The following is an 18,416-nucleotide window of genomic DNA, read 5'->3' as shown; positions in this document are numbered from 1 at the left end:
ACTAAATTTCCCCCCTTAGAACCTCCAGCCATTTCAGAGAAATAAATATGTGCACAGAATGACTAATGTTTATGCTTTTTCTCCTACAGAATAAGATCTTTCCTTCCCTTCTCCCACCTCATCATATTGCTGAATAAGGATTTGATTATTTTCTGATGATGCCCAAAGCTAGACTATTATAGTAATTTGATTTCTCTTATTTGCTTAAAAAGTAGAATTATCTATTATGGCCCCTTTTAGATTATGTTTTTAAAAAAAAATATGTTTTTATTTTTTTTTTAGAGAGAGAGAGGAAAGGAGAAACTCGAGAGATAGAAACATTGATGTGAAAGAGAAACATCAGTTGGCTACCTCCTGCACAGCCCCCACTGGGGATGGAGCACACAACCCTGGCATGTGCACTGACTGGGAATCGAACTGGGACCTCTCAGTCCATGGGACGACGCTCCGTCCACTGAGCCACACCGGCCGGGTTTAGATTATGTTTTGTTTTGTTTATTTATTTGGTAAATATATTTTTATTGATTTTTTTAGATAGAGAGGAAGGGAGAGGGGGAGATAGAAACATCGATGGGAGAGAAACATTGATCAGCTGCCATCTGCACTACTGGGGATCAAGCCCACAACCTGGGCATGTGCCCTGACCGGGAATCAAACCAGGACCTCTCAGTCCATGGGGCGATGCTCAATCCACTGAGCCACACCGGCTGGGCAGATTGTTTTATATTTACTTTGGCAGCTGGAATTTCTTCCATTGGTTTTTTTCTAGATGACTTCTCAGAAACAGCACTAGATAGTAGGCTAGAAAACAGAGAAGTTGAAACAGAAATTGAAGAAGCAAAAAGACTTAGGGTTAATGTACCAAGCTCCACATGCTGTCCCAGAGAGACCTGTCAGCTAAAGGAAATTGAGAATTACTGATAATTGAGGATGGTTAAGTAGCAAACATATCCTGGTATACTTTTTAAAATTGTAACATCACTTTCTTCCTTTTCTCTAATCCTAATCATAAATGACAAAGGGCACAGAGGCCTTTGAAGTGGCCAGTGAAGATGAATTATAAAGGAATATTATGGTGCCTAGAGGTCTGAAATGGAATTATTTAAGACTTCTGAAAATCAGACTGTTCTATGATACCTATCTGGATACAATGTAAAAACATGAATTTTAATTTTTTATTGCTTTGCTCAGGTCAGCTTTCTTTTCCCTAGCCACCCCTCTTCTCCTTGTTTCCACTGGGGGAAGAGAAGACTACAAATTCCTTCTTCAGGCCTCAGACTGTTCAGGGATAGCTCCTTGGTTCATTACATTATTGGAGGAACTGTTTGCAGCTAAAAGTGAAAGCCAAGAATCCCAGATGGGTGCTTCTGGGAGAGAGTAGAGGTCTCCTCTGCAAAAGCAGCCTAGACACAGCTCTGTTCTAGTCTTAGGTTATCTAAGGGGATGAAAAAAGTCTTGCCTAGTCACAGAACAAGACAACAAGATACAGATTTCTAACAGGCTGGCCAGAATCTGATTTTTGAGTAATTAATTCTGTTGACAGTTTAAACAGGGCTGTTTTTCATATCCAGTGATTATATGCTGACTTCAGCAGCCTTCCTCATTCTGCATTCAATTTGGTATGAGCTATAACCATCTCCAGTTCTTTAATAACTTCAGGATGTTGAATCAAAATTATGTTTCCAAATGCCCCCACCATTTTACAATAAAAACTTTGGAGGGAATGTTGAAGAAACTGTCTTATCCAAAAAGAGTGTCCAACTATCTACTATCCCAAATGTTTCCCTCCCATTGTTCCTTCTCTCTCTCACACACACATATACACATTTTCTCTCTCACTACCCTGCCTAGTTTTGCCCCACAAAAGCTGAGGCCCGGCGGAGTGCTGCAAAGATTGCACTAATGAACTCTGTGTTTAATGAACATCCTTCCCGAAGAATCACTGATGAGTTCATTGAGAAGAGTGTCTCTGAGGCCCTGGCATCTTTCAATGTAAGTTACTTGGAGTTGGAAGGAAGGAGAGTGGGAGATGGGAGAACTGGCTGGTTGGCAAGTCTTGTATATTACTGGGAAACAGGGCGTGAACTCTTGTTTTATTTCTTGTCTACATCTCTGTTCTGTTTTTTCTGTAAGTCTTTTGTATTACATACCCCATATGCCTTTCTCTAATTCTATATGTGTGTTTATATTTTGTTGCAATTTTGTTTCTTTAGTCTTTAGAAACCTTTGTGTCTCTTTGGTATCTAGAAACCTTTAATTCAAGATTTATGGCATTTTAGGGATATTACAAAACAAAAATTGAGCTTGAATTTTCTCTTCCTCAGTTTTTGTTTTAGACCTTAGTCCCTTCTTCCTAAACTGTTTTTTTATTTTATATGACTTTTTATTGTCACTTGTCTCTTACCTCCATTACTTTATTCTATTAATAAAGAATATAAAACCTCGCCCTGGCTGGTTTGGCTCAGCAGTTCGAGCATCGGCCCGAGACCGAATGGTTATGGGTTCAATTCCTGGTCAAGGGCATGTACCTGGGTTGTAGGTTCAATCCTTGGCCCTGGCTGGGGTCATGCAGAAGGCAACCAATTGATGTCTCTCTCTCATGTTGGTTTCTCTCTCTCTCTCCCCCCCTTCCTCCCTTCTACTCTATATAAAAATTAATGGGAAAATATCTTTGGGTGAGGATTAACAACAACAAATATAGATATGTATTTGGAATACATATATATGTGTGTGTAAACCCTCGGCCAGTGTGGCTCAGTTGGTTGAGTGTTGTCCCAGGCACCAGGAGGTCACCAGTTCGATGCCTGGTCTGGGCACATTCCAGGGTTGCTGGCTTGATCCCCAGTAGGGTGAAATGTTTCTATCTCTCCCTCTCCCTTCCTCTCTGAAATCAATAAAAAACATACTTAACAAAAAGAAGAAGAAGCCCTGGCCGGTTTGGCTCAGCTGTTGGAGTGTCGGCCTGTGGACCAGAGTCTCAGGTTCAGTTCCCGCTAAGGGTACATACCTCGATTGCAGTTTGTCCCCGACCCTGGTTGGTCGTGTGGGTGGCAGCCATTCGATGTGTCCCTTTCACATCGACGTTTCTCTCTCTCTCTCTCTTGCTCGCTCTCCCTCCCACTCTGAACAAAAAATGGAAAAATGTCCTCAGGTGAGGATAAAAAAATGAAAAATAAAAAAAGAATACAATAAATAGTTTCTTGGCTTTTAGGAATGAAGAGAATACTTTATTTACTTTCTTTAAAAAGAACATTTGTTCTTTCAAATGATAATGATGATGATTAATAACCATAGCTAATCCCAGTTATTTACTTTGTGCCAGGAACTATTCTAGGGATTTATATGTACGTATTACATCTCATTCGATCTTAACAATAATCCTATTATGTATAAGTACTATTATTATCCCTGTTTTTCAGATAAAGAAACTAAAAATAGAAGTGAATTTTTGCCTAAAGTGACAGAGCTAGTAAGTGATAGAGCCAAGACTGGAACCCAAGCCAATTTATAGACTTTTCTAGCTTAAGGTACATCTTAGAAGTTAACACTGCCTTCTTCCTCCCTCCCACAAGTTCATTGACAGGGTGATAAAGTCAGATCACTTTTCTGTTTCTATCCTCTTAGCATTTAAGATGTAATGGCATATACTAAACTTCTTCAGTTATCTGTTTTATGGATTAGTGTTGAACATGTTAAGTCATAAATTTGTTACCTAGGATCCATCTGTTTTTCTCCCTTTACTCTTTACCCTAGTCAGCAGTATCTTCAGGAAAAAACATTTTTATATTAATCAAAGCCAATTAAATTAAGAAAGTACATTTGTCACTCACTACCTAATGTATTATAAAACAAAACATTACTTGGGATTATAGAAAGCAGTGGTTGTAAGCATGGGCTCGATTCTTGTCTTGAAATTATGATTCTACTAGCTATGTGACTTTGAACAAATTATTTCATCTAAGTCTCAGTTTCCTCATCTGTAAAATAGGATAACAATTATACCTATCCCATAGGATTATTGGATAAAAGAGAATATATTCAAGCACATAGCACATGTTATCTATTTAGATGCCTTTGCATGCAAATAATAGAAAATATCACTTCAAGTTGACATAAGGGAATAAGTAAAGGAAGGAAATTTATTATCTAACATGACAGACAGGAAGTCCAGAAGTAGAGCAGATTTCAGGGCTGGTTGATTCTATGGATCAAGGATGTCATTATCTGGCCCAGATTCTTTCCATCTCTCCACTTAACCATCCTCTCTGGATACTGACTTTGTCCTTGGGCTGGCTCCGCTCAGGGTTCAAGATGGCTACAAATCCTGACATTCAGACATAATTACATTCAGAGACAGAAAGAGACCACCTTTTCTAGTGTCTCTTTAGTAGTAAAGAATGTTTTCCCAGAAACAGCAGACCTCTCAATGGCCAGAATTCCTACCTTAAAATCAATTACAAAAACAAAAACAAAAAAAGGCACCAAAAGGGATTAGGATTTATCCACTTTCCCTGAGGCACATAGGAGACAAGTAGACACACAAGATTAAGGTTCTATAGTATGGAAGAAGAAAATAGATGTCAAGTAGGTACCAGCAGTGTCTACTACAAAGTGAAAGTAAAGAAATTTAAACAATTATTATTCTCAAGCCGCTATTCCTCTTTGATTAACCCCCCCCCAAATCAAGAAGTTAATGGATTTCTCATTAATATCCCAGTAGAATCCCCATTCTCCAGAACAATTTTCATTTGTTCCTTAGCCATGGGTAAAGAGTGATTGACCACATTCTTTGTTTTCAGCTTCTTTAAAATTCCTGAATCTGGCCCTGGACAACTAGGCTCATCAGCATGGGCCCCTTCTGGTCAAGGGCAAATACCTAGGTTGCAGGTTCGATCCCCTGCCCCCTGCCAGCCCCTTGTGAGAGGCAACCAATCAATATCTCTCTTTTTCTCTCTTCCCCTCTTCCTCCCTCCCTCCCTTACACTCTCTCTTTAAAAAAAATCAATGGAAAATATCTTCGGGTGAGGATTAACAATAACAAAAATAATAGCCTGGCCATTGTGGCTCAGTGGTTAAGCATCGATCCATACACCAAGAGGTTGCTGGTTCGATTCCCAGTCAGGGCACATGCCTAGGTTGTGGGCCTGATCTCCAGTGGAGGGCATGCAGGAGGCGGCCAATTCGATGTTCTCTCTCACTGATGTTTCTGTCTCTCTCTCCCTTCCTCTCTCTCTAACATCAATGAAGATAGTAATAATAAAATAGCCCTTGCCGGTTTTGCTCAGCAGTTAGAGCGTCGGCCTGCGGTCCAGAGAGTCCCGGGTTCGGTTCCCACTAAGGGCACATACCTCGGTTGCAATTTGTCCCCGGCCCTAGTTGGTCATGTGGGTGGCAGCCACTTGATGTGTCCCTTTCACGTCGATGTTTCTCTCTCTCTCTCTGTTTCTCTCTCCCTCCCATTCTACTGGAACAAAAAAATGGAAAAATGTCCTCGAGTGAGGATAAAAAATAAATAAATAAAATAAATAATAATAAAATAAAATTCCTGAATTTAGAAGCATTTAAGATCTTGCTCCTTGGCTCAAATAAAAACTCTCATTAAAAATTGTCAAAAAAATCCTGAATCTGACACTATATTATACTACGTCTTTTTTTTTTCTTAATTTATCAATTACAGTTAACATTCAGTATTATTTTATAATAGTTTCAGGTGTACAGCATAGTGGTTAGACATTTATATAATTTACGAAGTGATCCCCATGATGAGTCTAGTATCCACCAGCACCATACAAAGTTATTAAACTGTTATTGACTATGTTTTCTATACTGTACTTTATATCCCTGTTACAATTTTGTAACTACTATACTATGTCTTTTGACAAATCACCTAGCCTCAGTTGGTCTGAGTTTCCTCATTTGTAAAATAAGTAGGTTAAATCAAATTAACTCTAATTTCTTTCCAATTATATTCGAATGTTCCTACCCTTTATCAAATATTCTGTGATTAAATCTTTATTGAATAGATGGAGTTCATTTATAACCATGTTAAGTGTATAAGTGTCATATGAGTTAGAACTTCCCAACTAGTGGGTCATGCCACTCTAGTGTACTCCAGATAGGTTACAGATGTGCCATGATATTGATCCCCTCAGCTGTTAGAGGACTGTGCAGGGCCTGGGACAGATGGATTCCTCTGCCCCACAGCCTTTGCTGGCAGGCAGCTCTGCCAGCCATCTCCTCTGTATATCCAAGTTAGCTGTACAGATATGATCATTATTGTCTAGGTGTCATATCATGGACAATTTTGAAGATGCTGAGTAAGGTATCATATTGAACAATTATAGGCAAAAAATGAAAATAGTTGCTTGCTTCAGAACCCTAAATCCTGATAGTGAAGATTACCTTTTCCTTCCTCCTTCTAGCTTTTCACTTGTAAATCCAAATTTTGTGATCTTTGCTTCACCACAAAGATTAACTACATTGGGCATGATTGTTTCTCATGAGCCACAAAACAACATGGGTTGATCTTGAATAATTTTGACTTATTGATTCTAACACAATGAAAATAAATAATAATTGTTTTCTAGCACTTAATGGTGTTCTTATTAAGTGTCTGGCATTATTTTAAGTGTGATGCAAATACAATAAAATCTCATGACAAAGGGCCCCACGAAAAGCTGAATTTGAGTATAAATTGATTGGCTCCTGACCTCTACCCAGTTCCCTTTCTCAAAGAGAGCAGAATAAACATTCTTATCTTGGGAGTGGGGCTGTATGCTGTGAAAATGGCTAGCTAGAAAGAGCAGGCAATTTCTCAGGAAGCAGGAGGAGAAAGTTGGATCCCTGTGTTCTAAGTAGTCTCCTGGCCTTATTTTCCTAAATCAGGTTGACAAAAAGGTCATCAATAAACCAATACCCTGATTAGTCACCATCAATACCCTTATTTTGGAAGACCCAACCAGCCCCAGACCCTGGAATTATCCTCAATAATATTTTTTTCTTTTTAATTTTTATTTAGAGAGAAAAGTGGGGAGAGAAAAAGAGAGAGAAACATTCATTTATTATTCCATTTATTTATGCATTCATTGGTTGATTCTTGTATGTACCCTGACCAGGGATTGAACCTGCAACCTTGGCATATCAGGACGACACTCTAACCAACTGAGCTACCAGGCCAGGGCTCATTAAATAATATTAAATTACCACAAAATATCAAATCACCCAACTGGTGTGGCTCAGTGGTTGAGCATCGATCCATGCACCAAGAGGTCACCGGTTCCATTCCCAATCAGGGCACATGCCCAGCTTGTGGGCCCAATCTCCAGTTGGGGGCATGCAGGAGGCAGCCAAATGATGTTCTCTCATTGATGTTTGTATCTCTCTCTCTCCCTCTCTAAAATCAATAAAGAAAAAATATATATATTAAAAAAAAAATTTTTTTAATAGCACCAAATCAGAGCCAATACCAGTATGGATTTAAATTGTGTAACTGAACAGCAGGTCCAGTACAATTATGTACCCACATTTTATATGATTGGAGTTTTAAACTATATTTATTACTTTTTAAATTAAAAATTTTTTAACTTATTTAATTCTCAAAACTATCCTATAAGGTAGATCTATGATTATTCCCATTTTACAGATGAGGAAACTGAGGAACAGAAGGTTAAATGACTTCAGCAAGGCCATAAGACTATTAGGAGCTCTAGACCATGCTCTTAACTTCTATATTGTATTGTTTTTTTGCACATGCTATGCTTACAGGTAGGACAATGTATCTTGGTTCTAGCCTTGCAGGCTCATATCACCAATAGAAGACACATGAGGCAAATGTTCAGGAGGCCAAACTGCTACCTAGAATTTGCCATGCTTATCGTTCCTACTGGCTCCCTTTAAAATGCATTTGCCCAGTTGTCCTCTAGTCTAGTCCAGCCTCACATGCTGAACTCACTCTGTTATTGTGGCTAAATCAGGGTTCTTCTCTATGTCTCAATGTTCTCCCTTATAAAATAGGAACAATCAGATCAACCTTTCTCTGTCCCCTGAGTTAAAATGTGTGATAACTTTAGAATCCTCTGGGTATGTGCTGACAAGCAGAATAACCACTAGCCACATATAGTTATTGAACACTTGAAATGTGGCTACTATGACTGTAGGCAAGAGACACCAGATTCTGAAAAGTTAGTACAAGAAAAAGAAAAATAGTTCATTAATAATTTTATACTAATTACAGTTTAAATACTTTGCATATATTAGGTTAAATAAAATATGCTATTAAAATTAGAACATTTTCCATCTTCTTTCTCTCTCCCATTTTTTTTGGGGGGGGGGGGCAACCAAAATTTTGGTGGCCTTGTTTCGACAAGGCTGATTTTCAAAAACAGGAAAAAAAAATCAGTATATTTTACTTTATTTATTTATTTTCTTAATCCTCACCCGAGGATACTTCCATTGATTTTTAGAGACAGTGAAAGTGAGGGGGCGGGGAGAGAGAGAAACATCAATGTGAGAGAGACGCATCATTTGGTTGCCTTCCGCACATGGCCACAGGCACCAGGGATTGAATCTGCAACCCAAGTGCATGCCCTTGCTTGGGAATTGAACCCGAGACCCTTCAGTATGCAGGCCTACACTCTAACCGCTGAGCCACACTGGCCAGGGCAAAATTAGTATGTTTTATATTAATTATATTTCTATTGGACAGTGCTGCTTGAGGTGATAATTCTGATTGAGAATCTTTATTCCTGTTACCAGGGCAACAGGGAAGAAGCTGACAACCCAAATACAGGGATTGGTGCCTTTCGATTCATGTTGGAATCCAACAAGGGCAAGTCAATGTTGGAATTCCAGGTACTATATTCCATTTATACCCCTGGCTCTAATAGCGTGGGTCAGCGCGCACATGCCTCTCCTACAATTCCCTAACACGTTGATACTTAATTGGAAAGGAAGGGAGAGCAGGAGGTTAGGATATTTTTCAAAATATAAATACCTTTGTTCCCCCAAGGACATATCAGAGTTGGTTTTTAAGAGATGCCTCCACAAATACATGTTATAAAACGTTACCTACGTAATTCTGATGCAACCTCCCAATATCTAATCACTGTCCTGGCACTTCATATTTTTTCCCCCAGGAGCTAATGACAGTTTTTCAACTGCTGCACTGGAATGGCAGCCTTAAGGCCATGAGGGAAAGACAGTGCTCTCGTCAGGTAAGAGATCCTATGGGTGAGGGGAGTTTGGCAGAGGGACTATTTTTGAGATGGCTGTTGTGTTAGAAATAATCAGGCCTATTTGACACCAGGTTGCAAATACTGAAAGCCTTAATTAAAGTGCCCTTGTCACTGTTATCTTCCCCATTTAAATCTTAGCTGTGATTCTTTTGCCTGCTTTGCTTCTCCCCCCACCAGGATATTTCCCTTAAGAATCGTCTTAGCCCTGGCCAGTTTGGCTCAGCGGTTAGAGCATTGGCCTGCGGTCCGGAGAGACCCGGGTTCGGTTCCCGCTAAGGGCACGTACCTCGGTTGCAGTTTGTCCCCGGCCCTGGTTGGTCGTGCGGGTGGCAGCCACTCGATGTGTCCCTTCACGTCGATGTTTCTCACTCTCTCTCCCTTCCTCTCTCTCCCTCCCACTCTATCTGTACAAAAAATGGAAAAATATCCTCGGGTGAGGATAAAAAAAAAAAGAATCGTCTTAGCCCCGGCCTGTTTGGCTCAGCGGTCAGCCTGCGGACCAAGAGTCCCGGGTTCGGTTGCCGCTAGGGGCATGTACCAAAATAAAAAAAAACCTTCTTAGAGGACTGAAGTGCTGACTTCACTTAGGACTCCAAGGCTAAGAGTTCCTAGTCCCAGTTGGGTTAATGTGATATGAATCTTTACCATATTCAGTGACCTTCACATTTCCTCTCCCCCTATAGGAAGTGTTGGCTCACTATTCGCATCGGGCCCTGGATGATGATATTCGCCACCAAATGGCATTGGACTGGGTGAGCCGAGAGCAGAGTGTGCCAGGGGCACTGTCTAGAGAGCTGGCCTCTACTGAGCGGGAGCTGGATGAAGCCCGGCTGGCAGGCAAGGAGCTGCGCTTCCACAAGGAGAAGAAAGATATTCTCATGTTGGCTGCTGGGCAGCTGGGCAATATGCATTCTTCCAACTGCTAGGCATCCACACACTATTTCCTATTCTCTCCAGGCCCCTTTTATATGTTCTTTCTAAGACTTAGTATGATTTCTGTACATAGTTTCTCAATTTTATACTTTAAAAAATATACATACACACAAACACGCACACATATATGTATGTATAAATTCTGCACCTGGATTCCTTTTTGCTAAGAGATCCCTTTTCTTCTAGTTTTTGGACGTAGTTTCATTTGAAACATCTCCACTTTATTTTACAAGAAGAGCAGGCTGTCTTTGGAGCTTTGTTGGCTTTTAACACTCCCAGTAATTCTGTAGTCATTTCAGTAGCACAAGATGATTAAGTGTTCATGTCTCCTTTTAAATGACAGGGAGTTTGAATGAGGACTATATCCCCCCATCCCATTCCTGCTTTCTTTTAGACTCAAATAGGTTATACATATGAAGCCTCCAACTTTGTTTTGTCTTGAGTTGGGCCTACTTGGTACTGAGTTGTTCCTCCAGTAATGATATTTCCTAACCTACACCACCCCTCCTCACCACGATTTACTCCCACTCTGACTCCAGTTGGTACCGGATAGGAACTGGAGAACTGATTTCTCGCTTTGTAAAAAAAAATATGCGTTTTATTGATTTTTCAGAGTGAGAAGAAGGGAGAGAGAGATAGAAACATCGATGTGAGAGAAATGCATTGATCAGCTGCCTCCTCAAGCCTGCAACCCAGGCATTTGCCTTGACCGGGAATTGAACCAGGACCACTCAGTCCATGGGACAATGCTCAATCCACTGAGCCACACCGGCTGGGCTGGTTTCTCATTTTTATTATTTTTAAAAATTTTTTAAATCCTCACTTAAGGACATTTTTGCATTCTTCAGATAGAGCAGGCAGGAGAGAGGGAGGAAGAGAGAGAGGGAAACATCAATGTGAGAGAGACACATCGAGTGGTCGCCACCCACATGACCCCAACCAGGGCCGGGGACAAATTGCAATTAAGGTATGTGCCCTTAGCGGGAACTGAACCCAGGACTCTCTGGTCCACAGGCCAACGCTTGAACTGCTGAGCCAAACTGACCAGGGCTGGTTTCTCATTTTTAAAGTCATTCCTGAGAAAGTGCTGAGGAACGAGAAGAATTATAAACACAATTCACAAAGTTTGTCACCTAAATTGCTTCTGGGGCACAGATACCATACCGTAGTCCAGATTTCTGGATGTACTCTACACTACAGAGGGGGTCAGGGTTGAAGTTGCTTATCCTTCAATATTCCCTTTTCATTCCTGCTCCCCTAGCTTAGTTAAGTGCCTGCAGAGATTGGTAGAAAGTAAAACATATTTCCCTCCTCACTCTCTGCCCATCATTTTGTTCTTTGGAAAAAATGATCTGTCCTGTTTGGTGAGGGCCATGTTCCTCTCACTGCCACAAAGTTGCTTCTGTCTACTACTTTAGATGTACATACCTTAGATGCACATTTGTTTTCTGTTTTCTTTCCTCTTTCTTCACATTGATTATTAAAGCATGAGTTGATCAGGTGAATTAGATAAGACTTTGGCATTATGGCACTTCCTAATTGGAAGATTGTGAAGAGAAAGAGAATCAGTGATTAGCTATTTGTGTTTTTAATGCTATTCTTTCCCCCCACCACTCTCCTGTGTGGAATAGGAGAGAAATGATCTGGAGTAAAATATTCACCTTCGGGAGAATTTTTTATAGATCTCTAAGACATATTTTCCCCTTGTTTGCTCAGTGCACTTTCTAAACTGAGCTTGGGAAGTTTAATGTTTCTACAATTAGACTTTCCACTTAGCAATTATACACTTTGCTTTCAGAAACAAGTTAGGAAACAGGCCACAATTTTCTCTTTTGGATCAGATAGGGACAAGATGAAAGTCAGCTTTCTTCCTTTTGAAATCATTTATGGGATCAAAGGCAAGGTACCTTAGCAACAAATATATCAGGGCTTTCTTGAATTCTCCAAGCCCCTTCTCGGTATTCCATGAAGTACATGTAGGGTTGGAACAGAGGCTCCTACATTAAATAGTAGGTATGTCTATTCAGTTTTTACTGGTATTTATAACCCAGAAACCATGAACCTTCATTTCACCCATGCTCCATTCTCTGGGAAGTGTTAAGGGGTGTGAGTTGTGGGAAGAACTTATCTTTGCACCACCTGGATTTACTATTTTTCTCAAATACCAACCAGTAAGATCCCAAAGAACTTGAGAAAAATTGTTCCCTGATCTGTACACTTTTGGTGTTAAAGATTTTACTTATCTTTTTAGTACTTTTTATGTATTTTATATGTATAATTTTATACAATTAAAAATAGATTTTTGTCTAGTGTGCCAGATTGACTCTTTGAGACTTTTTGTATCAGAGGAGCTATAAAATGACCATTTCTTTTACATATATACTAAAAAATAATTGTATTAGTATTTTTTGGGTGGTAGAGAAAAGATTGTACTGCTGGGGAAAACATTCTGTCTGCTTCCCCATCTCCAGACATTTGAGAAGCCTGGATTTTTGTCCTTAGTTCTTTCTCCTTAAATTCTACCCATTTCCACTTGCAATCTTACCCACTATGGTGGTCTAAACTCTATCATACACACAATTCTCAAATCTATTGCTTCTACTCCAACCTGTTTTGAGCTTTTTACATCGATATTTCCATATGTTGGACATCACCACCTCAATATGACACAAATCCTTTAGACTCATATGTTCAAAATAAAACCCATTTCTCCATACATGCTCCTCTTTGAGGCCCCAGATCAAGACGATACTCTAACCAGCCAGGCTCTGCCTTCATTCTTGACATCCTACACATTACTGTCATGTTTCTTTCTAAAATAATGACTGTGCTTCTCTTCCCGGGACACATGAGAAGTGGTTATGTCTTTGTTTGCTTTGGTCTGTGAGGCATCTGGGAGCCACTGAAGAATCCCATGGAAAGATAGGAAGTCAAACAGATTTCTTGCATCTTCCCTAACAACTGGCATTATGTCTTGAAAATATTAGAGGTGGAAGCTACACGAACTTCCTCCCAGAACCAAACTGGAATACAACTAAATTATAGAAGAATCATCCTTAATAACCAACTGAAGACTAGCTAGAGAAAAGCCTTGGAACCAAGAACCTACAGAAGGAGCCACAACAAGACTGGTAGGAAGTGTGGAGACACGACAGGACTGGCTGGGCTCCCATAGGCAGCAGCTGAAGTTCCGGAGAGATTATCTCAGCTGCAGGGGGTTCCCCCTAATAAGTCTGGGGTCTAAACCCCAAGCTGGGCTCCCTAGCCTAGAGCACCAGACTCTGGAAAGGCACCCACATAACATTCAGCTATGAAAAGCAGCAGGGTCTCTGTCCTCCAGGGAGTGACGACTAGAGAAGCAGGCACCCTCTTAAAGTGCCAACACACAAAATGTCTTTCTTTTTTTTTTTTTAATCCTCACCAGAGTACATTTTTGCATTTATCTTTAGATAGAGCAGGAGAGAAGGGGGGGAAGAGAAAGAGAAACATCGATCTGAGAGAGACATCAAGTGGTTGCCGCCCACACGACCCCAACTAGGGTAGGGACAAATTGCAATCGGTACGTGCTCTTAGCGGGAACTGAACCCGGGACTCTCTGGTCCGCAGGCCGATGCTCTAACCGCTGAGCCAAACTGGCCAGGGCCAACACACAAAATTTCATTTGCAGCCACTCACCCTAGGCTCCAGTAGATGGAGGGCAGAGCAGACTAGAGCTGTGAGGAGAGTCTGGGGTTGGTGGCTCTGGGGAGAGAGTTGAAGGATCAGCCACCAGGACCCCTGTGCTGAATCATTCCCCCTTACTGCAGAAATCTTTCTCAGGCAGCACACTCCCCTCCAAGGGGCATCAGCCTAGGGGGAAGTATTAGCCCCATGCACTAGAATCCCTCTTGCCCCACCCTGTGGAATTTACATCCTGCTGAGAAGTACAATCAGGCTGTTTTAGTGACTAAGCCTAACAGGCAGCAGCCTGCAGGCAGAGGCGGATCTCTGGGTGCTTTGGGACTTTTGCTGACCTGCCCCCAGGACCAGTGCTAGTAAAAGCCAGCCAGGATGCACAGCTTGGTCCTCTCCACAGGCACATAGGCCCAGCAGAGGGAGCCACAAGCTGTGGATCACTGATAGCTCCAAACAGGTTGTCCAGGGCCAGTAACAGGCAATGTCTGACAATAGCCTGTGCCAGAATTTCTCCAAAGAGGCCCAGAACCAATATATCCAGTGGCCAGATTCAAATAACAACAGAGCAGGATCCAATAAGCTTCACAAGTAGTATATCTACAGGGAGAACCCAGCAGGCACCATAACCTGCAGAGGCAAATTCTGCTTCATGTGATCAGCACCTGCACAGTAGCTTGCAGGCTGTGTTGGGGGTTGAGTCTCACAGCCAGCCAGCCTACGGTTGATCCCATGCACGAATGGGCCAATAGCACTCAAGACTCAATTACAATAGGAGGTCCCACATAACACCCACAAGGGACATTCCTAGAATACCCAGCTCAGGTGATCAGGGAGATTGTGCCACTGGGTCCCAAAGGATACCTATATATGTCCATCCTACCAAGACTGGGAGTCATAGCAGATCTACCTCATACATAGAAACAAACACAAAGAGGCAGTCAAATGCGGGAAACCAAGAAACAGGTCCCAAATGAAAGAATAAGAGAATTCTCCAGAAGAAGAGCTAAATGAAATGGAGGCAAGCAACTTATCAAAAATAGATTTCAAAGCAGTGGTTATAAGAATGTTCAACAGCATGAAAAAGGACATAGAAACCATAAAAAAGGACCAGTCAGAAATGAAGAATGCAATATTTGAAATAAAAAATACACTGGAAGGAAAAAAAAATAGGTTAGATGAAGCAGAGGATCGAATGAGCAAACTGGAACACATGTAGAAAAAAACACCTAATTAGAGCAGCAGCAACAAAAAGTAATTTTAAAAAGTGAGGGTAGCCCTGGCCGGTTTGGCTCAGCAGTTAGAGCATCGGCCTGAGGTCCAGAAAAGCCTGGGTTTGGTTCCTGCTAAGGGCACGTACCTCAGTTGTAGTTTGTCCCCGGCCCTGGTTGGGTTGTGTGGGAGGCACCCACTCGATGTGTCCTTTTCTCTCTCTCTCTTCCTCTCTCTCCCTCCCACCCTGTCTGAACAAAAAATGGAAAAAAAAAAAAGAAAAGAGTGAGGGTAGTTTAAGAGATTTTTGGGGCAATATGAAGTGTGACAACATCCATATCACAGAGGTACCAGAAGGAGAAGAGAGCAAGGAATTGAGAACCTATTTGAAGAAATAACGACCAAAAACTTTCCTAACCTGGTGAAGGAAAAAACACACAAGTCCAGGAAGTGCAGAGTCCCAAACAAGATGGACCCAAAGAGGCCAACACCAGGACACATCATAATTAAAATGCCAAAGGTTAAAGAATCTTAAAAGCTACAAGAGAAAGGCAGTTAGTTACCTACAAGGGATCTCCCATAAGGCTGTCAGCTGATTTCTCAACAGAAGCATTTTTTTTTCTTTTTTCCCCCACTACCACAAATTATGCAGTTGAGTTTCCCAAATTTGGGGAAATTGCAGAAGTCAGCACATCTGGAGTGCAATGGATAAGCCTCACCCTGGGAAAACCACCTTCGTGATCATGGTATCTCCCCTGCCAGGTAAGTATCAACAGAAACATTTCAAGCTAGAGGGGAGTGCCATGAAATATTCAAAATGATAAAAAGCAAGGACCTACAACCAAGGCTACTTTACCCAGTAAGGCTATCATTTAAAATTGAAGGAGAAATAAAGAGCTTTCATCTGGCCGGTGTGGCTCAGTGGTTGAATGTCGACCCATGCACCAAGAGGTTGCTGGTTCAATTCCTGGTCAGGACACATGCCCAGGTTGTGGGCCCGATCCCCAGTGGGGGGCATGCAGAAGGTGGCCAATAGATGTTCTCTCTCATCAATGCTTTTATCTCTCCCTCTCACTTCCTCTCTCTCTAAAATCAATAAAAGAAAAAAATAAAAATAAAAAAAGAAATAAAGGAGCTTTCCAGACATGAAAAAGCTAAAGGACTTTGTTACCACCAAACCAGTATTATAAAAAATGTTAAATTATGAGGAGCAGGAGGAGGAGGAGGAGAAACAAACAGAAGAACATAGTTAAAAAAATAAAATGGCAATAAATACATACTTATCAATAATCACTTTAAATACAAATGGCTTATGACAGCCCAATTTTTAAAAACCAACAAGGAGACGTGGGCATAAATAACACCCTAGATCAAATGGATTTAATTGGTATCTTTAGAGCATTTCACCCCAAAGCAGCAGAATGTTCATTCTTTTCAAGTGCACATGGAACATTTTCTACGATAGATCATATGGTAGGACACAAAACAAGTCTCAATAAATTTAAGAAGATATCAAGCACCTCCTCTGACTATAATGCTATGAAACTTGAAATCAACCACAAAAAGAAACCTGAAAAACACACAAAGACACAGACACCAAATAACATGACTGGGTTAACAATGAGATCAAGGAAGAAATTAAAAGATTCCTTGAAACAAATGAAAAGCTGGAGTAAGCACCAGGAGCAGAAAGTTGCAAAAGTCCTGAGATGGGAAAGAGCACAATACAACATAGGGGAAGGAAGTGTAGGGAGAGCTTGAGCTTAACTGGTGAGAGAGAAAAATGGTGGTGGAAGAGGCTGGAGACATATGCAGGGGAGGCTGTGTGGATTTAAATGTTATTCGAAGTGCAAAAATAAGGAAGGGAGGTAACTAACTGATTTTCTAAAAAGATCAAACTGCCTACTGTGGAAAATGGATTAGTCTCAACACAACTGCTTTGTCTGGAAACCTACCCAGCCTTAAAGGCCCCGTTCAAACAAAAGTCCTCCCTCACATGCACCCTCCTAACGCCATTCCTGTTAGAAACTTGCTTTGTACCACCATACACCTTTGTGATAGCAATGACCACTTCCATATGTAATTCTAAAGTTGGTTGTTGATAATACAATTATTGTGCCTTGGATCGCCAGCACCACCTCTACTGGTAGGCACATATAAACACTGAAAATCATTTGATTAAAAAATTAATAAGTGGCCCTGGCCCCGGTTTGGCTCAGCGGTTGGAGCGTTGGCCTGCGGACCAGAGAGTCCTGGGTTTGATTTCCGCTAGGAGCACGTACCAAAAAAAAAAATTTAGTAAGTGGCCCTGGCCAGTTTGGCTCAGCGGTTAGAGCGTCGGCCTGCGGTCCAGAGAGATCCGGGTTCGGTTCCCGCTAAGGGCACGCACGTACTTGGGTTGCAGTTTGTCCCCGGCCCTGGTTGGGTCGTGCGGGTGGCAGCCACTCGATGTGTCCCTTCACGTCGATGTTTCTCTCTCTCTCTCCTTCCTCTCTCTCCCTCCCACTCTATCTGTACAAAAAATGGAAAAATATCCTCGGGTGAGGATAAAAAAATAAATAAAAAATTTAGTAAGTGAACCTACAGTCCACTATTGCTTAAGGCCTACATTGGGACTCCAGGATTTTAGGACAGTATGAGTTTTGTCTCAACTCCTAGGTGTTTTTGTTTCTTTTGTTAATTAAAGGCATTTAAAAAAACAACATTGATTTGAAAGAGAGAAATATCGGTTTGTTGTCCCACTTACTTATGCATTCTTATGTGTGCCCTGACCCGGGATGAACCTTGGCCTACGGGGAGGACCCGCTCATCAACCCAGCTTCTCAGCAAGGCCAGAGCTGAACTCCTCGATTTTTAACCGTGAAATGCCCGCCCCATCCTCCAAGAAGCTAAAGCCCCTATTTTGTTTAAAGCCATGATTTTTTGTTTTCATTTTTAATTCCCAGAAGTGGTGAGAAAAGTTTGGGAGTTTATCTTTGGGGGGAAAAAAAAAAAGCTGGTACCTAGCTCACCAAAAGACTTGCACAGACAACCAGGTCTGTTAGAGAATTCGGTGCCGCAGTACGTCCCAGAATAGCTTTTTGAGCCCGCATTGCTGGGTGAACTTTTTTTAATGTTTACATCCCAGCTCCGGCTGCTCCTCGAAACAGGGTATAGGCCTGGAAGTTCTGAGAAAAAAACTTTCAACTTCCACTTTCTAGTAAGGGGTGAAAAGAGACAGAAGGCAACCTTCTACTAAAGAAATTAGGCCGGGCTTCCCCGTCCGCAGTACTGCTCCTCGGTCGGCCCAGAGAACCGGAAGCCGCGGCCCCCGCCTCGCTCCAGCGTGTCCCCCCCAGGGCCGCGGCTCCAGCTCACGACCTGCTC

General features: G+C 41.5%; 1 protein-coding gene, 1 long non-coding RNA gene and 1 other non-coding gene across 4 annotated transcripts in view; 1 reads left to right on the top strand and 2 right to left on the bottom strand.

Annotated features, from left to right (window-relative positions):
- The window catches only part of LIX1L (limb and CNS expressed 1 like), a 24,659-nt gene extending 13,870 nt beyond the window's left edge, over positions 1–10,789 (top strand). Inside the window, exons 3-6 of the mRNA XM_036273432.1 lie at positions 1,852–1,992; positions 8,755–8,850; positions 9,135–9,212; positions 9,917–10,789. Of these exons, the coding sequence (XP_036129325.1) occupies positions 1,852–1,992; positions 8,755–8,850; positions 9,135–9,212; positions 9,917–10,159 (558 nt within the window). The 3' untranslated portion in view covers positions 10,160–10,789. The remainder of the gene's footprint in view (positions 1–1,851; positions 1,993–8,754; positions 8,851–9,134; positions 9,213–9,916) is intronic.
- LOC118637831 lies at positions 4,172–18,416 on the bottom strand. 2 transcript variants are annotated; one of them, XR_004960962.1, is made up of 3 exons: positions 18,053–18,416; positions 11,595–11,701; positions 4,172–4,324 (listed from the first exon to the last, which is right to left on the bottom strand). It is a non-coding gene; the product is annotated as an uncharacterized LOC118637831 (long non-coding RNA). The 2 variants fall into 2 exon arrangements; XR_004960963.1 differs by having other exon boundaries at positions 18,062–18,416.
- On the bottom strand, positions 15,655–15,820 carry LOC118638038. The gene has a single exon (XR_004961006.1). It is a non-coding gene; the product is annotated as a U1 spliceosomal RNA (small nuclear RNA).

Source organism: Molossus molossus, unplaced genomic scaffold, assembly GCF_014108415.1.
Source record: "Molossus molossus isolate mMolMol1 unplaced genomic scaffold, mMolMol1.p scaffold_m16_p_20, whole genome shotgun sequence".
In the NCBI taxonomy this organism is placed as follows: domain Eukaryota; kingdom Metazoa; phylum Chordata; class Mammalia; order Chiroptera; family Molossidae; genus Molossus; species Molossus molossus.
Note: the sequence above shows the minus strand (reverse complement) of the source record. Positions and strands in the feature narration are given on the sequence as shown.